This window comes from Equus caballus, chromosome 7 (assembly GCF_041296265.1).
Source record: "Equus caballus isolate H_3958 breed thoroughbred chromosome 7, TB-T2T, whole genome shotgun sequence".
NCBI classification, from domain to species: domain Eukaryota; kingdom Metazoa; phylum Chordata; class Mammalia; order Perissodactyla; family Equidae; genus Equus; species Equus caballus.
In genome coordinates, this window is record NC_091690.1 from 4,257,714 (window position 1) to 4,279,065 (window position 21,352).

General features: G+C 46.3%; 1 protein-coding gene and 1 long non-coding RNA gene across 15 annotated transcripts in view; one reads left to right on the forward strand and one right to left on the reverse strand.

Annotated features, from left to right (window-relative positions):
- Window positions 1-3,890: 3,890 nt before the first annotated feature.
- The window catches only part of ACSBG2 (acyl-CoA synthetase bubblegum family member 2), a 33,901-nt gene continuing 16,439 nt past the window's right edge, over window positions 3,891-21,352 (forward strand). For 7 of the 14 annotated variants that reach the window (XR_011440391.1, XR_011440390.1, XR_011440388.1 and 4 more), the window contains exons 1-6: window positions 6,059-6,346; window positions 10,155-10,255; window positions 13,759-13,988; window positions 17,285-17,373; window positions 18,315-18,435; window positions 20,705-20,791. Coding sequence is in view for 8 of the 14 variants with exons in the window: in XM_023644560.2 (XP_023500328.1) it covers window positions 10,240-10,255; window positions 13,759-13,988; window positions 17,285-17,373; window positions 18,315-18,435; window positions 20,705-20,791 (543 nt within the window). In the remaining 6 variants the exon portion in view is untranslated. Of the gene's footprint in view, window positions 4,027-6,058; window positions 6,347-10,154; window positions 10,256-13,758; window positions 13,989-17,284; window positions 17,374-18,314; window positions 18,436-20,704; window positions 20,792-21,352 lie in introns of those variants that run through there. The other 7 variants (XR_011440392.1, XR_011440393.1, XM_070272567.1 and 4 more) reach the window with 2 other exon arrangements.
- LOC111774196 (uncharacterized) overlaps window positions 14,009-21,352 on the reverse strand; it is a 33,772-nt gene continuing 26,428 nt past the window's right edge. The window contains exons 4-5 of the long non-coding RNA XR_011440394.1: window positions 17,221-17,500; window positions 14,009-15,171 (exon numbers count right to left, since the gene is read on the reverse strand). This is a non-coding gene — a long non-coding RNA (uncharacterized lncRNA). The remainder of the gene's footprint in view (window positions 15,172-17,220; window positions 17,501-21,352) is intronic.

The following is a 21,352-nucleotide window of genomic DNA, read 5'->3' on the forward strand; positions in this document are numbered from 1 at the left end:
ATTGCACCAAATTAAATCATATGTGATGAAGAATCTGATACACATGAAGGTGGGAACTTGGGGGTCTTTGCCTGGTCTGGACAATTCCAGAAGAACCCTCTTCTGGGGCCTTGTGTGTTTGTCTCTCTCTGTCTTACAAAGACACCAGTCACTGAATTTAGGGCTACCCTAATCCCGTATGACTCCCTCCTAACTTATCTAATTACATCTGCAAAGACCCTACTTCCAAACGAAGTCACATTCTGAGGTTCCAGGTGGGCACGAATTTGGGGGGACCCTATTCAACCTAGTATAGCATCTTTTGCCAATTGCAGGATGCTATAAAAGGTTAGGAGGCCGAAACTGGGCCCAGGAGAGAATGCTGGTTCTCTGGACACAGCTCTGGCCACGGCATGAGGAATACTCAGATTGGAAGACAGGAACAGGATGACAGAGGGCTTAGAGACCAAGACTCCCCAGGAAAAAAAAAAAAAAGAAAGAAAACTAATAGATTATCCTAGATCAAAGGGTGGCAAATTTTTTCTATAAAGGACCAGATAGCAAGTATTGTTGGCTTTTCGGGTCATATGATCCTTGTCACAACTTTGTAGCTCTGCTGTGACAGCACAAAAGTGGCCAGAGACAACGCTGTGTGTACACGAATGGGTGTGGCAGTGTGCCAATAAAACTTTATTGACAAAAACAGGCAGCAGCCCGGCAGTAGGTTGCCAATCTTTGTCCTACAAAAAACCTTATTGGTAGGCCTATGGCAAAGGTCATGGAGAAAAATATTAAAGCACATAAGAAATTGCCAGAGAGGCAGGCCATAACAGGAAGTCAAAAGACGATGTCTAAAATTGAAGTTGATACCAGGGGAAGTAGTTAAAGTGTTGATAATGGTTTGCAACTGGGGGAAGGGTACTTGTGAGTGTTGAGGAGGCGGAGGTGGAACAGGAGATTGTTACTGTTATAAATGTTTCTGATTTTTTAACAGGAGATTGTTACTGTTATAAATGTTTCTGAATTTTTTGATATCCGGCAACAACAATGAAACAATGTATACGTATTACCTTAATGCAAAATGAAAAACTTACACAGCAGGCTGACGTCCGGGAATTCCATCTCTGCTGCGTGTATTGCAGAGACCCCAGATGCCGCGGTCTATGCTCTCCCGTGAGAGAGACGGACGCTCCCACCAGGGGGAGCTGTGAGAAAAGTTACAGATTTTCTCTGGAAAAATCAAAATCAAAATCACCCTGGCTAGTCTATAGTAGGAATCGCCAAACTACCGCCCTGTGGGCCAGATCCAGCCCTCTGTCTGTATTTCGTTTTGCTTATTTTATTATATTTTATTGAGATGAAATTGACTTATAGCATTAGTTTCACGTGTACAATAGAATGATTGACATTTGGTATATGTTGCCAAATGATCACAACTCTAGTTAACATCCATAGTTACACGTGTTACAATATATAACAAAGATAACACACATAGTTACAATTTTTTTCTTGTGATGAGAACGTTTAAGATCCACTCTCTTAGCAACTTTCAAATGTACGATTCAGTATTGTTAACTATGGTCACCATGCCGCATGTTACATCCCCAAGACTTATTTTTTTATAACTGGAAGTTTCTGCCTTTTGACCCCCTTCACCCATTTTGCCCGCCCCCAACCCCCAGTGAGCCACTTCTTTAGACCTTTCCTGACCCTAAACCCCAAGTGACACCAAACCTCCTAATTTCAAATTCATGTGCCTGACATGCAGTAGATGGAGAAAGGTTTATTGGAATAGGCCCAAATGAGAAGGCGGGAGGATAGGTTCTCTCACATCTGCCTTCATAAGAGAAGAAAGCCAGGGGTTTTACAGAGCTAAGGGGTTTGGCAGGGGGAGTTTTGGAGAAACAAATGGGTAATCCCTGTTTCTTTCATCCGGATAAGCCCTTGGGCAACTAGACTTCTGGGCATCAACCACAGTTGGGGGGCTGGTTATCTGGTGATCGTAACTTCCTCAAAGGTATTCATTTTCTTCTGCAAAACAAGCTGGTAAATCCTTGTGACCCTTGAGTCACCTCTCAGGTTAAACAAGAAACAGCAAATTAACACGATTAACTTCTCTTCGCCTTTGCCTGTGTTGGGAGCGAGGATGAAAGGCAGTCATGTTCTCACTGAATATTTACAGTAACCCTCAGGTACCCAGCTTCACAAGCAGAGGTCCAAAACGTTCTTCTTTGGTTGATCTTGAAGGTCATTGTGACCATAGAATACTGGTGATCAGGCCACGGGGACGTGCCAAGAGAAGAATTCTTGGGTTTGCAGCAATAGCTTGGAAACTGTCACGAGGAAATCAATTTTGAGTGCTGTACAACTCAGGTTTCTGAAGACACAGATTACCACCAAGAGTTATGGATCCGGAGAGAGGTGAATTTGTTTTAAGAAACAAGAGAGCATAATAAAAGAGGGGTGTTGAAATTCCTCACGTGACCAATCCATTGAATATGTTGAACAAGCTTTATCAACTTTTCAATCATCAAATTACTGTTCTATCTTTTTAATGTTCCCGACTATAATGAATTGCTTTTAATCACAAAAGCGTGTAGTAAGAGCATAAGATACATTTAGATACATTTAGTAGTACACTCAGTGTAGAATTGGTCTACCAGCACTATCTAGAACTTTCTGTGATGGTAGAAATGTTCTGCATCTGGGTTGTCCAATATGGTGGCCACTAGCCACATGTGGCTCTTGAGCTTTTTTTTTTTTTTTTTTTTGCTGAGGAAGATTTGCCCTGAGCTAACATCTATGCCACTCTTCTTCTATTTTGTATGTGGGTTGTTGCCACAGCATGGCCACCAATGAGTGATGTAGGTTTGCACCCGGGAACCGAACCCAGGCCAACCAAGTGGAGCACGCCAAACTTAACCACTAGACCACGGGGCCGGGCCCCTCTTGAGCCTTTGAAATATTGTTTCTGTGATTGAGGAACTGAAATTTAAATTAAATTTATTTTTATTTTTAATCATGGTAAAATAACATAACATTAAATTTACCTTCTCAACTATTTTAAAGTGTACAGTTCCAACTTTTATTTAATTTTGATTAATTACAATTTAAATCTCAACACCCACATGGGCCAGTGGCTACCATATTGGACACAGTAGATTTCCAATTTTTTCCCAGACCTAACATATCATCTGCTCCATACCTGACTCATCAATCTTTTTGAGTCAGCTGTACTTTGAGACTTAGAAACAGTGATCTTTTTGCCCTTGTATTGCATTGGTGGATGTAATCATTTAATTAAATCAGATTGTTAGAGTAACATAGTTTGGGAAATAAAGAGCTTACCCCCAGCAAGCATGCAGCTCATCCCATGTGCGATAGACTCATGTGTGGTTCAGAGCAATCTTACAAGGGTCCCGTATGACCCGGGGGCCACCAGCAAGCTTTATGGGGCACAGAACCCGAGTTGGTGGGTGTGTTAGTTAATTGGGTGAATTGGTGGTTGGCCGAGAGCTCCCACTGTTCTGGTCCCTTCAGACAAGATGCCTCTTGAGGTGGATGTGGCTGCCCCAGCGGCAGATCCTGGACCCAGCCCCAAGTGCTTAGGGTCCGACTCCCTGTGCCCAGCGAGGTGATCGAGGATGTACAGGTGACCCACACCGCCAAGTGAGTCCCTCCTTCCCCATTTTCCTATGTGGGCCCCTGGGCTCTTTTCCAGAGTCACCCTCAGCTTCAGTACATTTGGCTTTGGGGGTCGGGGAGTCATTTGGGGTCAGCTGGGTTGGGGTAGCTGGATTTTGCTAAATCAGGCTTTCTCTTTCTGTCATTGCCGCCTCTGTGCAATCCCCGTGTCTATTGTCACATTTGGATGTGTGCGGTGGCCTGGAATAAACTCCCTCCCTCTGCTTGGGGGAGGGGATCCTCAGCTACCCAGAGAGTGTGGTCAACGCTCACGGCCACGGCTCTGTGAGCATGACCACAGGGGAGGGGCAGCGAGGAATGTGAGTCCCTGCTGTTATCTTACCTGGGGCAGGTGAGAGAAAGGTAAGACAAGGGCTGCAGAGGGATTATAGTGGGAGACGGTTTCTGCTTTTGTTGCCTGTGTAGGACTCATTAGGAAGCAGAGGGGAGGGACCCGGCTTGCAAAACATTTATTTTGGGAGTGCTCTTAGGATGGACATGGGTGGAAGCGGGGAAAGCAAGACGGGGGAGAGTCCAGCTGCCCCCAGGGAAGGCCGGTGGCTGGGACAGCCTCTCAGAGTTGTCCTGAGCTGGGGTAATGGGATGGGGACTTTGTGTCCCCAGGCTGATGGGGCTGCCCGGGGAAGGCACTGTGACCCTAGACAAAGCATAGTTATTCAGCAGAGGCTGACTGATTGGGAGGGAAGGATGGCCGAGGTCCACTCTGGCAGTGTTCCCAGAAGCTGGGGAGCGTGTCCCTCATCCCCGAAGGACACCTGGGTGAGCACTGCAGCGTCCCCCTCTTCCTCTCGGAGCCTCATTTGAGAGACCTGTGGACGGCTTTCTCCTGACTGGATTTACTTTTCTGTAGGGAGACTGTGAGTGTGTGTGTGTGAGCGTGTGTCTCACGCATGAGGGTTCGTGTGAGTGTGAGCACGTGTGTGCATGTATTGGAGATTGTCTGAGGGTGTGTGCAATTGTGAGTGTGAATGCATATGTGTGTGAAACTAGAAATGAAACTGTGTGTCTATGTAAACGGGTGTGTGAGTGCACATGCATGTGAGTGGATGTGTGTGCAATTGTGTGTCTGCATGATGGTGCATGTGAATGCGTGTGTGATTGTCAGCACATGTGTGTGTGTGTGTGAGAGTATGTGTATGTAATTGTGTGTCTGTATGAGGGTATGCATGAGTGTGTGTGTGAGTGTGTGTATATATGCAATTTTGTGTCTGTATGAAGGCACGTGAGTGTGTGCGTGGGTGTGGTTGTGGGAGGATGTGTGTGAACATCATCAGTGTGAAGGCACATGACATATACGCATGTGAGTGTGTGAACAGGTGTGAGAGTGTGTATGTGGTTGTGTGTCCCTAATAAGGTGTGTTTGAGTGTGTGAATGCGAGTGTACATATGAGCGTGTGCCTGAATATGGGTGAGCGCAAGTGTGCATGTAACTCGCATGTATTTGTCCAGGACTAGCAAAGTGGTTCGACAGTCACTAGGGACCCAGGCTCCGTCCCTCTTGTTGCTCTGCCTCCTTCACCATCAGCTGCTCTAGATCCCAGCATTCCACTAGGGAAAGGGGCTGCCATCTCCTTTCCTGTAAGGGCACGACCCTAAAGTGGCCCCCATCACTTATGTCCACATCCCATGGGTCAGGATTTAGCCAGATGGCCACAGGTAACAACAAGAGGATCTAGGAAATATCATCTTCAGGTGAGAGGTCTGGAGAAAAAGTGGCAGAATAGATGTTGGTGGACGCTGGCTCTCCCAGCCACAGCTGCCCCAGTGCTCTTGGAGTGGACACGGGTCTGCCACAGATGTGAACTACCCAGTAGGCTCCAGAGACAATGAAACACTCTTTATCCTTTTCTCTTGGCAGAGCAGAATATTCAGTTAATAAATATTTATCGAACACCCATCTGTGCCCTTCCAAGGATACAGCAATGAGCAAAACAGATATAGAGAAGGGGAGGCAGATTGAAGACGCATACCGTGGGGCACCATGATAGCAAGTGTGAGATCAAGGCTGGCATCCGCCCGTCCTTTGCATCTCAGCTCAAGGAACCTCTCCCAACCTCCCTGCCTAGGTCTGATCCCTCGTCAAACCCTCTCGACCCACCGTGGGTCTCTCTGCACAGTTGTAAGTTTGCATTTGTCTGCACGATTCTAGATCTCCCTGCTGTCCCCCTGAGCAGGCTTTGAGGATTTTGCTCATCTTTGTGTCCCAGCATCTAGCACAATGCCCGACATAAAGGTGTGGCTCCATATAAATTTTATGAACATGTGCAGAAGTTTAATGCATGCACACATGCATGCATGAATGAACAAATAAGTGAAAAGTGAATAGCAATCCGCCTGCCGCGGAAGCAGTTTCCTCCAGGGGTGGGGGTGGGGTGGAGAGGCAGAGACAGCCAGTGATGTCACAAGAGGTGGTTGGGATGGAAGGTTCTGGAAGGGCTGTCGGGGAGGGAGACTGCCACCTTCCTACTTCTTATCACCACCACCATCCTGGCTTCCCCAGACGGTGACAAGGGCTGGGAAGGGGAAGCGCATGTTCAGGTCTCTGGGAAGGGCGACCTGATCATCATCTTTGCGGGAGAAGAAAGCACCACGAGCGCCCAGATGTCTCAGCAGTCAATGCTTTGCTGTGATGGCCAGAACCACACCTTGTGAAGAGTGGCAGGTGCCAGTGGCATGGGAGAGGGGCATGTGGGAGTCCTTTGGGATTTAGCATCTGTCACCCAGCAGCATATCTCATTAGGACTTGGTCTCACCACAGACACACATTTTGGCCTTGAGCTAGACCCTCCGTATCTTTTTCTATTGCATCTGCTCATTGGTTGCTGCTGGTGTACCGGAAAGCTATTGATTTTTGAATATTGATCTTTTGTCCATTCACCTTACGGCGCTGCTTAATCTCTAACAGCTTTTCAGGTCATTGGATAGTCTAGGTACCCAATCATATTTGCAAAATGATAGTGTTGTCTGTTTCCAATCTTGCTTCCTCTCCTTTCTTTTTCTTGTCTTATTGCATTAGCTAAGAACTTCCAGCTTAAAGCTGAACGGCAGCAGTGAGAGCTGACGTCTTTGTCTCGTTCCTGACTTCATGGAAATTCTTTCAGTGCTTTTGTCACTATTAATGAGTATAATATTGATCACACAATTCTGGTAGATATCCTTTATCAAGTTAAGGAAATGTCTTTCATTTCTTATGTGCTAAGGAATTTTCATTAAAAATGGACATTTCATCAAATTCCATCTTGGGGAGATCATAGTTTTTCACCCTTGTCCCTTAAAGGCAGTAACTCACATTGATGGATTTTTAATGAGGAGTGACTTTTGCATTCTTCTAATAAACCTTACATGGCCTTTTAAAATTGTGAACCACGTCTTGCATATAAAGTAACACATGAAACAAAATCGGTACAATTTGACAGATGGCAATAAAATTCTGCATACCTACTTCACTTTATGAAATAGAATATGACTAGTAACTTACAAGTTGTTTATGTGTCCAAACTTTTTCTCTTATTCCTCCCTCACCTAAGAGAGGTAATTGCTATCCTGAATTTCCTGCAGAACTTTCTCTTATATTTTCACCACCTAAATGAGTACTAATTAATGTTGTCTGTTTGTAAACTTTATATAAGTAGAATCATACTGCAACCTGCTTCTTTATCAGCATCACGGCTGGCAGATGCATTCAAGTTTTTGTATATGTTCTTACATTTTCATCACTGCATAGTATTCCACATTGGATGTATCCATTCTCCTGTTGATGGACATTTGGGCTGCTTCCAGTGTAGGGTTCTTATGAACACTGCTGCTGTGGACATTCTTGTCCATGTCTCCTGGGGCAGAGGTGCAAGAGCTTCTCTTGCGAATATACCTAGAAGTGAAAATGCCAAGTTAGCGATATGCACCTCTTCACTTTTAATGATTAATGCCACACTGTTAACCAGGATGGTTTTAAAGAAAACCCAAGACAGCATGTTTTCATGTGTAAATCCTTCAGCAGCAAGGATTCTTTTCTTTAACTTAATCCCCAAACCATTATCATAGTTTAAAAAGCAGCCATCCTTTCTTCGTGTCATCTGAGAGGCAGTCAGTGTTCAAGTCCCCAGTTGCTCACGAACATCTTGTTTGCATTGGGATCCAGCTGGAATTCACATATTGAATGTGGTTGATGGGACCCACTCTTGACGGGGTCCCTCTGGCTTATGGGAGGGAACCCAGGTTCCAGGCAGCTGAACCTGTCCAGATGAGCCGTTGGTTTGAGACCTATTCTGAAGGCTGAGCTGATGGAATTTGCTGATGGGCCAGATGTGGGGGAGAGAGAGAGAGAAAGAGAGAGAAGGAGAGGAGAGCAGGAGAGGGAGAAAGAGGGAGGCGGATGGGGACAGAGAGGAAGGGAGGAAAGCAGAGACAGACAGAAGGAAGCAAGGGAGGAGGAAAAGAGAGAAAAGGGGGAGGAGAGGAGGGAGAGATGAAGCAAAGAAGGAAGGAAGCAAAAATGGATGGGTAGGTGGCTGGGTGGGTAGATGGATAGATGAGCGGATGGAAGGATGGATGAATGGATGGATGGTTGGATAGAAGGATGGATGGATGGATGGTAGATGGATGGATGGATGGATGGATGGTTGGATAAGTGGATGGATGGATGGATGGAATGATGGGTGGGTGGATGGATGGATGGATGGATGGAAGGAAGGATGGGTGGATGGATGGTGATGGATGGTGGATGGATGGATGGATGGGTGGATGGATGGATGGATGGATGGAAGGGAGGGAGACATGGAGGGATGAAGGGTGGGGAGTCAAAGGTGAATTAAGGGTGACCCCAAGGTTCTGGACCACATCCAGGAGCTCCAGCAGGACCTTGGGCCTTCTTCTAGTTTCTTCATTTGCGGGACACTTTGTGCACATCTTTACATGCAGGTTTGCATCTGTGTCCAGATCTGCTGTGTTTAGCTCCTTGCCATGTTCTGCTGATTGACTTAGTCTGTGCATATAAACTCCATGGAGACTCCTTCAAGTTCATTTTATAATGTGCCTTTCTGGTGACCTTTTTTCACTGAAATACAAAGCCAGTTTCTGCTAGTACATGGAGATAAAATTGACATATAACATTATATTAGTTTCAGATGTACATATAATGAGTTGATATACGTATATATTGCAAAATGATCACAATAAATCTAGTAAACATCCATCATCACACATAGTAACAAATTCTTTTTCTTATGATGAGAACTTTTAAGATTTACTCTCTTAGCAACTTTCAAATATGCAATACAGTATTATTAACTATAATCACCATGGGGATGTTACATCCCATGATTTATTTGTTATAACTGGAAGTTTCTATCTTTTGAAACTCTTCACCCATTTCACCCACTCCCACCCCAGCCTCTGGCAAACACCGATCTGTTCTCTGTATCTATGACTTCATGGGGGTTTTTTTTTTTAGATTCCCCCTATAAGGAAGGTCATACAATATTTGTCTTTCTCTGTCTGACTTAGTTCACTTAGCATAATGCCCTCAAGGTCCATCCATGTTGTCACGAATGACAGAATTTCCTTCTTTTTCACAGCTGAATAATATTCCATTGTGTGTGTATATCTTCTTTATTCGTTCATCCATTCTTGGACACTTAGGTTGTTTCCACGTCTTGACTATTGTGAATAATAATGCAGTGAATACAGGTTGCAGATATCTTTTCAAATTAGTGTTTTCATTTCCTTCGGATAAATACCCAGAAGTGGAATTGCTGGATTGTATGGTGGTTCTATTTTTAATTTTTTGAGGATCCACCACACTGTTTCCACAGCGGCTGCACCAGTTTACATTCCCACCAACGGTGCACAAGGGTTCCCTTTTCCTCACATCCTCCTCAACGCTTATGATTTGTTGTCTTTTTGTTGATGGCCTTTCTGACAGGGGTGAGGTGCTATCTCACCATGGTTTGGATTTCTATTTCCTGATGATTAGTGATGTCGAACACCTTTTCACGTACCTCTTGGCCACCTGAATGTTTTCTTTGGAAAAATGTCTGTTCTGATCCTCTGCCTATTTTTTAATCAGATTGATGATATAGAGCAAGATTTACTCGTTTTTTTCCTTGCGCATTTGGGTTTTCATATTAAACAATCTCTAAGGCAAGCTGACCAGATGAGGACTCTCCTGTGAGGGCTTCCTTCCCTTGGGAAACTTCAAAATATTTTCTCACCCACAGGATCACGTATAGACTTGGCTCCTATATTCTAACAGTTTAGGAGACTCTTCTGGAAACTCACAGATTGAGTACCCTCTGGTCTTAACAATTGCTCTATTATGTGGCATACGAGCTGCTCTTTCCTTCTCCTAGGCCCAGGACAGACATGACTAGTCGATCCCAGGATTCTAGGCAGACATGACCAGTGCATGGGAGTTGGGCTCGCCCTGCAGCCCCTTCGTCAGGCCCACTAAGTTCCCTGTCTGTGCCTTGCAGAGCTGTGAGGAATGGTCTCTGCAGGCCTAGAAGGGCTGAAACCCCTACGACTCAAGAAGAGGAGGCTGAGAACCTTGAAGCAGACATGAGTGACACAAAAGGTATCTTGTGGGAGAGAGAAAGGCAAGCTGACTCGGCCAAGGCTTTTCGTAAGGGAGCCTGGGCCCGGGGAGTCGGGCCTCAGCCATTCCCTGCTCGGGCCCCTGGCCTTGGCCGAGCTGCCTGAACCTGGGGGGCCTGTTCCTGCACCTGATGGGAGTGGAGGCGGCACAGGCAAGCGGTTGACTGCTGGGCCACTTAGATCAGAGCAGAGCTCTCCCAGTCTCATGACAGCAGGGGAGTCACTTGCTCTTTTGAAGCCTCATTTGTGTCATTTGCACCAGGGGGGCATTGATACTTGGCCACAGCACCTCTTTATTAGGATGATGAGCCCAGGGGGATGAAGCTCCCAGGGACCATATATGCATCGTGTACATGTAATTGTGTGCGTACATAGACACAATTTTATATATATTCATATATATATACATTGTGGTATGTAGACATGCAATTGTGTGTATATGCATAGTGCAGATGTGACTGTGTATACATATACAATTGTGTGTGTATATACATTGTGTGTGTATATATACAATTGTGTGTATATATACATTATGTGAACATATACAATTGTGTGTATATTTACATTGTGTGTATATATACATTGTGTGTATATACAATTGTGTGTATATATACATTGTGTGTGTATATATATATAGTGTGTATATATACAATTGTGTGTATATATATAATTGCGTGTATGTATACATTTTGTGTATATATATACAATTGTGTGTATATATACATTGTGTGTATATATATATTGTGTGTATATATACATTGTGTGTATACACACAATTGTGTGTATATATACAATTGTGTGTATGTATACATTGTGTGTATATATACATTGTGTGTATATATATATTATGTGTATATATACATTGTGTGTATACACACAATTGTGTGTATATATACAATTGTGTGTATGTATACATTGTGTGTATATATACATTGTGTGGATATACATAGTGCAAGTGTAATTATATCCATATATAGTACAGATTTAATAACATATATAGTGCAGACATAATTGTATACATATAGAGAGTATAACATAACATATATGGTGCAGATGGAGTAATAATTCATTGTCATTATTTTGTAAGCATTTTTCTGTTGTAACAAAACTCAAGGAGCATCATGTGATGGGAAATCGCCTCCATTCTCTTTCACAGCTGCCCTTTTCCAAGTGGATAAATGTTGGCGAGAATGACAACTTTTACAGTCACTCTCAAAGAGCAGTAGTTTTCGAAATCTCCTTTTGGTCATCGTTAGGTTCCTGGGGCTGCTGGAAGAAAGTCCCCAGCCTGAGCAGCTGGAACCTCGGGAACTGACTGCTTCCCAGCGCTGGGGGTCCCAAGTCCGAGGTGGAGGTGGGGCAGGATTGGATCCTTCTGGAGGCTGTGGACGTCCCAGAATCTATTCCACATCCCTCTCCCGGCTGCTGGTGGCTGCTGGTGGCTGCTGGTGATCCTTGGCGTTCCTGGGGTTACAAAGTCCTCACTCCACTGTCGTCACGTGGCCGTCGTCTTTCTGTGTGTTTCTATGTCCTTTTCTTGTAAGGACACCCGTCACTGGATTTAGGGCCCACCCTCCACCCAGGATGATTTCACCTTGAGACCTTCAGCTGATTCCACCGGCAAAGACCCTATTTCCAGATAAGGTCACATTCTGAGATTCTGGACAGGAATTTTGGGGGAACACCATTCAACCCAGTACAGTCATTACAATGTCCCCACCAGTATCCAGGTGACGCCCCCCATTTTTGTCCAATTTCAAGGTTCCCCCCTCCCCCATGCTTCAGGATGGACTGCTGGAGCCATAGGGCGGGGAAGCCACGATGGTTAATTCCCTCGATGACGTTCTCCTCATGTGGTCCCCATCCCCAGAGGGTGGTTTTGTCATAAGCTGACATTCGCTCCACGGCGAATGCTCCTTGTGGGGGGGGGGGGGTTAATGGGGGAACTTGATGAACCAGCTGCCCTTGAGGTGATTTGTTATGAGTTGAATTGTGTCCCCTGCTGTGGCCTGGACGTTTGTATTCCTCCCCAAATTCATATGTTGAAACTTAGCCCCCAGGCTGATGGTATCAGGGGGTGGGGCCTTTAGGGGGTGACTAGGTCATGAGGGTGGAGCCCTCATGAATGGAGTTAGTGCCCTTATAACAGAGACCCCAGAGAGCTCCCGAAACCCCCAAATGCATATGTTGCAGTCCTAACACCCAGGACCTCAGACCTGAAAAGTGTAAGTTTGGACACAGATGCCCACACAGCGAGAACGCTGCGTGTAGGTGGAGGCAGAGTTCAGGGTGATGCTTCTGCAAGCTGAGGACCATCCACGATGGCCAGCAAACCGCCCGAAGCTGGAGGGGAGGCAAGGAACAGGCTCTCCCTCACAGCCTCAGGAGGAACCAACTTGGCTGACACCTCGACCTCAGACTTTTCCTCTCCAGAACTGCAAGGGAATAAATTTCTGTTGTTTCAGGCGCCCAGTCTGGGATGCTTTGTTACAGCAGCCCCAGCTGACTGATACATAGTTCATGGTTTTTTTGCCCAGTGTCTATTGATGACTATCCTCAGCATCTGCCTTTGTGCATCCATCTCCAGGGTCTTTCTACTGGCTTCTAGCCAACATCCTTTTCTTTTTTTTTTTTTTTTTGTGGAAGATTAGCCCTGAGCTAACATCTGCTGCTAATCCTCCTCTTTTGGCTGAGGAAAACTGGCCCTGAGCTAACATCCGTGCCCATCCTCCTCTACTTTATATGTGGGATGCCTACCACAGCATGGCTTGCCAAGCGGTGCCATGTGCACACCCAGGATCTGAACTGGCGAACTCTGGGCTGCTGAAGCGGAACGTGCGCACTTAACCACTGCTCCACCGGGCCGGCCCCGCCAACAGCCCTTTCTTATGGCAGGAGAACGAGGCACAGCGAATCACACACTGGCTCTTAAATCTTCCACCTGAGAGTGACACACGTCAGTCATATTTCATGGCCAAAGCAGATGTAGTCCACTGCATATAAATTTTACCTTAAACAAAATAAAGCCTGTAAATTATATAGAACTCTAGTTAATGATTATATGCTAAAGGGTTTAAGGGTGAAATGGATGGATGGCCGCCACTTACTTTGAAATGCATCAAAAAATAAGATGTGGTGATGGGTGGGCAAATAGAGGAATGGCTGCCTAGAGATTTGATAAAGCAAATACAGCAAAATGCTGGCAGGGGTGGGATCTCGGTGTGAGTTAGAGGGCATTCGCTACACAGTCCTTTCAACTTTCTGGGATGCTTGAAATTTTCCATAATAAACTGTTGAGAGGGGTAAGGAAAAAATAAATGGGAAAGAGAAAGCTTGAAAGGGCCAGTGTTGACCTTGTGACTTCGCCCGAGGAGTAAGATTAATTGTTGACCTTGGCATTTGAGGTCCAAAAAGACAGCCCCTCCCCCAAAGTTATTAAATGAATAAAAACCTTTGCCACCCGACCCTGGTGACTGTTTGCAGTTACTCCCAGGCTGTGGACCAGTCATCGAGATGGAGAGGTCCTTCTCCGGATCTCCAAACACGGGCCAGGCCACGAGACCCCGATGACCATCCCTGAACTTTTTCGGGAGTCAGTCAGTCGCTTTGGGGCTTATCCAGCCCTCGCCTCAAAGAACAGCGAAGAGTGGGAAGTTCTGAATTTCAACCAGTACTATGAGGCTTGTCGGAAGGCTGCGAGAGCCCTGATCAAGGTAAACGAGTCATTCATTCATCCCTTCATGTGTCGTTTATTCAATCATTCATTCAGAGTAGGTAATACCTATACACACATACGGTACAAAATGTACAAACCACCACAAAATACGAAGGTTAATTGGGGAAAATTTTCTCTCCCATCCTTGACTCCTCCCTTCCAGAAGCAGCCACCATTGCCAGTTTTTTGTATGTCCTTTGGGAAAACAGATGATGTATATATAATTTTATATTTGCAATTTTTTACACACATGGTAGCATACTACACCCACAGTTCTGCATCTTGCTTTTTCCCCCCTTGGCATCATCTCTCCATGTATTAGTTAGCTACTGCTGCATAACAAGTTACCCCCCAAACTTAGTGACTCTGAATGACACACATTTATTATCTCACAGTTTCTGTGGGTCAGGAATCCAGGAACAGCATCATTGGATGTTTCTGGTTCAGGATCTCTCAGGAGGTTGTGGTCAAGCTGTCAGCCCGGGCGGCATCATCTGAAGCTTGACAGGGGCTGGAGGGTCCACTGCCAAGCTTACTACTTACACGGCTGGCTGTCAGTGGGCGCCCTCAGCTCCTTGCCCATTGGTCTTCTCCATAGGGTTGCTTGAGTGTCCTCGTAATATGGCTGCCAGCTTCTCCCAGAATGAGTGATCCCAAAGGGAGAGTGAACATATTTTATTGGTTAAACAGACCGACCTTGATACAATGTGGGAGGCAACTATACAAGGACACAAATACCAGGAGAGGAGAGTCACTGGGGGCCATCTCGGCTGGGATCCTTCCATACCGATTCATTAAAAAAAAAAAAAAAATCCATATTTTTTTCAACAACTGCAAATATGTGTGCAACAGTTGACTTGACCAGCCCCTGTGGGTGGGCATTTCAGTCACTTCCAACCTTTTGCTACCATACGTGGTGTCACAGTGAACTTCCTTCATAGGATAATTTCTTGCAAAGATGGTGCCTTTATAGGCCCACTCACGATGTAAGAGAGAATTTGCTTACTTCTATTCTTGCCAACAATCTATTATCAAAAATGTCCATCTCGGCCAATTTGATAGGCATTTTAGGCAGAATTCTAAGATGACCCCCTGGATTTCCAACCCTTGGTATACTCATGCTGTATAATCTCCCTCCCTTGAGTATGGGCAGGACTTGTGTCTATGACGGGATTTCCCACCTGTGGGAGCAAAAGTGAAGACATTGTGAAGATGGAATTAAGGTCCCTAATGAGTTGACTTTGAGTTCATCCAAAGGGCCAATGCTCTGGGTGGGCCTCACCTAATCAGGCGAACCATTAAAAGCGAGATTCTCCTGCTGGCCTTGAGGAAGCCAGCTGCCATGTTGTGGAGGGGGCCATGTGGCAGGGGATGGCAGACAGCCTCTGGGAGTTGAGAGCCGTCCCCAGCTGACAGCAAGGAAACAGGATCTCAGTCATTGAACCACAAGGAAGTGAATTCCACAAACGACATGCGAGTGTGGGTGGGAGATGACCCCCAAGCTTCAGAGGAGACCACAGTTCACTGATGCCATGATTGCAGCTTTGGGAGGTCCTAGGCCAGGAGACCCAGCTAAGCTGCCCCCAGACTCCTGGCCTATGGAAACTGGGGTCATAAATGTGTGTTGTTTTAATCTGCTAAATTGATGGTGATGTGTTATGCAGCAACAGATAATAAATATCGTAGGTCTCTCTTATTGTAAAAGGGTATCTCCTGGTGGTTTTTATTTATAGGAAATCCTGTCACTTATTGACCCAGACCTGAGTTCCTCTCTCCCTCTGATGCCCATGTGTCTTCATCAAGAGACTGTGAGGGGTGCCAATTAAGAACCATCTGCTTGGGCTGGGTTTCTTCTTGGCTGCCCCACCTCAATGCTGTGGTTAGCTCACCTCTCCTGAAAGATGATCCTCCTTAGCTATGCCCTAAGTTCTGGAGTCCAAGGACCCCTGTTCTCCTAAATCTAAGGGGTCCAATCATAAAGAAATCAGTTTATCTACACATTAACAGAGACACTGTGTCTACACTGAAGATAGCCTTTTTGTCACTAAGTAGAAACACTTGGCATCACATTCTGAAGCACTGGCAGGAAGATACCTTCCAAATGCTTCTGCTTTCCCCAAGAACTGGGGGTCATCGCCAGCCTTGCCTCATACGACTAAAAGAGCCAGCAAAGATGGAGTTATCCAGAACCCCTCCAGGGATGGTCCCCTTCCTGTCCAGGTTTCCTGGGTCATCCTCAATCACGTTCAGATCAAGGCTTCCCCTTTAAAAATGCAATTTATCACCACTATGGAATATCACTCTGTGAGTACTTTTGTGATGAAGAATAAAAATAAATTCACACCCATTAGGATGGCTAGTATTTACCAAAAATATAACAATCCAGAAAATGGCAAGTGTTGGTGAGGATGTGGAGAAACTGAAAGCCTTGTGCACTCTTGGTGGGAATGTAGCTTGGTGCCGCCATTGTGGAAGACACTATGGTGGTTCTTCCAGAAATTAAACAGAGAATTCCCATAGGATCCAGCAGTCCCACTTCTGGGTACATAACCAAGAGAACTCAAAGCAAGGGCCCAAACAGGTACTTCTACATGCACACTCATAGCAGCATCATTCACAACAGCCAAAAGGTGGGAGCAACCCGTGTGTCCATCGACAGATGATGGATAAACACAACGTGGTCCATCCATAAAATGGAGCATTATTCAGCCTTAAGACAGAATGAAATTTGGGTACATGCTACAACATGGATGAACCTGGGGGACCTTATAGTAAGTGAAAGAAGCCATACACAAAAGGACCGTAAGATCCCACTCATAGGAGGTCCCTGTAGCAGCAACATCCACAGAGACAGAAAGTGGATTGGGGGAGCCAGGGGCTGGGGGAGGGGTGGGAGTCAGTGTTTCATGGGGACAGAGCTTCAGTTTGGGGAGATGGAAAGTTCTGGATACGGATGGAGGGGATGGCTGCACAACAATGTGAATGTCCTTAATGCCCCTGAGCTGTGCACTTAAAAATGGTTAAAATGGCACAGTCATGCTATATATAGTTGACCACATTAAAAAATAAGGACAAATAAGTGAGGCGTGATGCAGGGGGAGGCGTAGCAGGCTCTCGACGGTCACAAAAATATCACACCCCAGATTTTAGGCTCAATACTGGCTTTTTCCTATGCATGGAGAAAACAACTGTGGAATCTGCTTCCATGCATCCCGATGAGCAGATCTTACCCAGAAGTAAGACACCTCTGTGTTTCCATTTGCTGTCCGTCTGTCTCTGTTTCTGCCTTCCCAGCTCGGCTTGGAGCGCTTCCATGGAGTCGGCATCCTGGGGTTCAACTCTGTCGAGTGGTTCGTTTCTTCCCTTGGTGCCATCTTAGCAGGGTAAGACCACGGGCTTGGTTCACTGTGAGTGTCGGCGGGCTGCCACTCAGTTCCCACTGAGATGTGAACGGGGGTTGAACACGCAGCCCCAGGAGAGCGGGCCAGACAGACACACAAGCCAGTCAACCTGCCAAGGGACCAGCATCTTGAAAATATAAGGTAGTTCTATAACTCAGCAAGAAAAAAAGATAAAAAGGTTGTCAATGGGCAAAAGACTTGAACAGAAATGTCACAAAGGACATAGCCAATAGGCACTTGAAAAGATACTCGACATCATTAGCCATAAGGGAAATGCAAATTAAAACCACAACAGAATGGGGGGCCGACCCAGTGGCGCAATGGTTAAGTGTGCACGTTCTGCTTTGGTGGCCCAGGGTTCACCGGTTCAGATCCCAGGTGTGGACATGGCACCACTTGGCAAGCCATGCTGTGGCAGGCGTCCCGCATATAAAGTAGAGGAAGATGGGCACAGATGTGAGCTCAGGGCCAGTTTTCCTCAGCAAAAAGAGGAGGATTGGCAGTAGTTAGCTCAGAGCTAATCTTCCTCAAAAAAAAGGAAAAAAAAACCCCACAATAGAATGGTAAAACGCAAGAACAAAAGACTGTGAATGAAGGCAACAGGTGGCCGAGTGTGGGGTGGGTGTGCAAATCCCACCCCTGGCATTGATTTGCCATGGGATCCTGAAAAAGGGACTTCCGTGCCCTGAGCCTCAGTTTCCTCATCTGTAAAATGGGGTCCTGGGAGGGTTCCATGATCTGACATCATAAGAGTTGCTGCTCTCGACACTTATCATTTTTGTTGTTTTCATCCAGTAAATTGTGGAAGGAAGTTGGTGCCAAGTCTCCCCCGCCCCCTGCTTTCCAGGTCATTCTCGCCTTAAGGTGTGTGTGTGTGTGTGTGTGTGTGTATGTGTGCACATGTGTGTGTTTTCTTTTCCCAGGGGCCTTTGTGTTGGCATTTATGCCACCAACTCCCCGGAGGCTTGTCAATACGTCATCACTCAGGCCAAAGTGAACATCCTGCTGGTTGAGAACGATGAGCAGCTACAGAAAATCCTTTCGGTAAACTCAGCGCTTCCTGCTAGTCACCCGGGGGGACCTCAGGGCTCTGCCCCAGTGGCTTTTCGCTCCCATGTAGATGCTAACGATCAGGTGGGGTGGTGGAGCTTGCCCCACACATGGGGTCAGTAGGTGGCCCCCAGGAGCACCTTGGTCCAGCCACCAAAGCTGCTTTTGGAGGGAGCCGGGTGGAATGGGGGAGACTCACTTCCAATTCATAGTAACTTCATTGCCCACCCAGCCTCCATTTAAAAAATGTGTTTATGTATTATTTTACATAAACAGCCCACTGTTTGCTATTTTTCTTTTATGAGTGTCGATATTTGGAGCCTTGCGACCCTTGTAATTTTCATTTCTTATCATTGCCATCCTTTCGGAAATGCTTTCGTTTTTCTCTTCTATTTGTTTCCTAAATGCTACCATTTCCTGTTTCGCTTTTTTCTGGGGACGGGCTCTCTCTTGCCCGAGTGATTGTTCCCTTTGCTTTGTTTCGTTCTTCTTTTCCACCTGCTTTTACTTTGTTACGTTTTTAATTTTACTTGAGATGTTGGGTGGCAATTTTCCTTTGCTTTGTGTGCAGCAAAATTTGGTTCCTCTCTTACTCCTTATTAAAATTTCTTGTAGTATCTTTGTATGGATATTGTAGAAACGTTGTGTTTGAATGAACTGCAGTTTCCTGAATCAGCTTTTCACAGGAGGAACCTAAGGGGAGGGGCAAGGCTAGTGACCAGATTCATTGCAGAGCCCAAGGGCCACATTTCATCACTTCTGAGTTACACATTTCTCCACTTATAACGTCTCTGGAGTCAAGACGTGTCTTGCCATCAGTGGCATCCTCTGATCACTGTCAGCCATGTGTCCTCTCATATTTTAACGTTTCTGAAATTAGGGTACATTTTCCAGACTCAGTGAAATTCTAGCTAGACTCAGTGAAATAGAGCAGTGGGCCACCAGGCAGACCTCCTTTGATGCCTAATTCCTGAGCCGGTTCAGGAAGGACCCGCTTTCTGACGTGATGCTGCTGGAGTGTCCAATATTCATGTTGTACCCTGTTTGTTCTAAGTTCCTAGCAGAACACACTGAGGGTGATGGGTGATGGGTGGGGTCCTTCTTCTTGCCTTCAACGCTGATTTATGATTTGGGTTTTTCCACCATTAGAAAATGCCACTTACCCCATCCTTCCATCCCACTCCCACCTCGCTGCTATGGCTTTCTGACCAGATTCTGGTATATTTAGCCTCAGACGCATAAAGCAGTGTCTGAATTATTTCTGTCTTAATTTCACCCACTTGCTGCTTGTGGGGGATTTGTTGTTCCAGTTGTGAGTATGGAAGGTTCAAAGCTGGGCTCCTGACACGGTCCCCCCGACACTGGATGTTCAGCTCCATTTGGAAGTCTTTGGTTCTGGGCGATACTCATGGCTCAGAACCCTCCAACTCGCCAGTGCTTCGCTTCCTCCTTTAGAATAAACCCCGGACTCCTTGCCCTTGCTTCCAAGTTGTGCTGACCTGGCCCTCACATCCTTTCCTCCCTCCTCCCTCGTCCCTCTCCCCTCCATCCCCCTTTCCAGCCATCCCGGACTTTTTAGATTCCTCAAACATCCCAAGATACTTCCTGCCCCAGGCTTTTTGGATGTCTGTTTCCTCTCTCTCTCTCTGGAAAACTCTCGTCCTGCTGTTACAAGCACTTCTGTCATCTTTTCTCTCCAATCTGTGCCAGAGACTTGATTATAATGAGAATTCCCATACTCCATGTTGGAAGTGACCTTTTCATTGGATTGGCCGGAAATTTCAGAGAGGCACACTCCTCCTTCTGCATGAACAGGGCACAAGCATCCTGCAGACCTGGCCACCCGAACCTTACAGTTCTGGGTTTGGGTGGGGAGTTCTGAGCCTGTCCCGGTTCCAGCCCCCTTCACGGAGGATGTTTGTGGCCTGACTCCAACTAGAAGGTTAGCTGGATGCTGGCTGCACAACGCAAGGTGCTGGCTCAACAACTCTGTGTAGCAGAATCCCGCCTGGGACGTTGTCCCAGGGAGGCTGCCGTCTCCACCCACCTTCAGCTGTTGGAGGCTACTGGTACCGACCACAAAGAACTCAGTAAACCTAAAACCAGCTTGTTTCCTGTCGGTCAAGACAAAGACCCCTTTTAAGGGGTGGGCAGGGGAAGGAAAAGGGGCTGAGGTCGCCATGGGAGAGCTCAGGACGCACGTGCAGCTTCAGTCTTTCCCACGGCTGGGTTGCCATGAGGACCATGCAGAACTTTCTTTCAGATTCCGCAGAGCAGCCTGGAGACCCTAAAAGCCATCATCCAGTACAAGCTGCCAATGAAGGAGAGCAGCGCTAACAACCTGTACTCTGTAAGTGGGGGGTTGACGGGGGGCGGGGCTCAAAGGGAAGTGGGCGGGGCCTCACGGGGAATTAGGTGGGGCCTCACAAAGGAAGTGGGTGTGGGCTCACAAGGGAAGTGGGCGGGGCCTCACGGGGGAGTGGGTGGAGCCTCTCAAGGGAAGTGGGCGGGGCCTCTCAAGGGAAGTGGGCGGGGCCTCTCAAGCGAAGTGGGCGGGGCCTCTCAAGCGAAGTGGGAGCTGAGCAAAGAGGAGGCAAGGCCTCAAAAGAGAAGTGGGCAGGGTTCTAAAGGAAGTGAATGATGAGCAAGGAAGCGGGCGTGGCCTTGTAAGGGACGTGGGCAGGGCCTTTAAGAGGCTTTTTTTTTTCTGGTATGGAGGGTCTAATTTTTGGGAAGGTGTCCAGTCTGGGTCTGATTTATGGGAAGGTGTCCATTCTGGTTATTTAGTGCTGTGTAATGAGCCACCTCAAAAATTGGTGGCATAAGACAACAACAATCATTTTATTGTAAATTTTTTCCAGAAAACTAGGGTAATAGAAAAAATACCGCATCATTGAAAATTAGGTGTGCT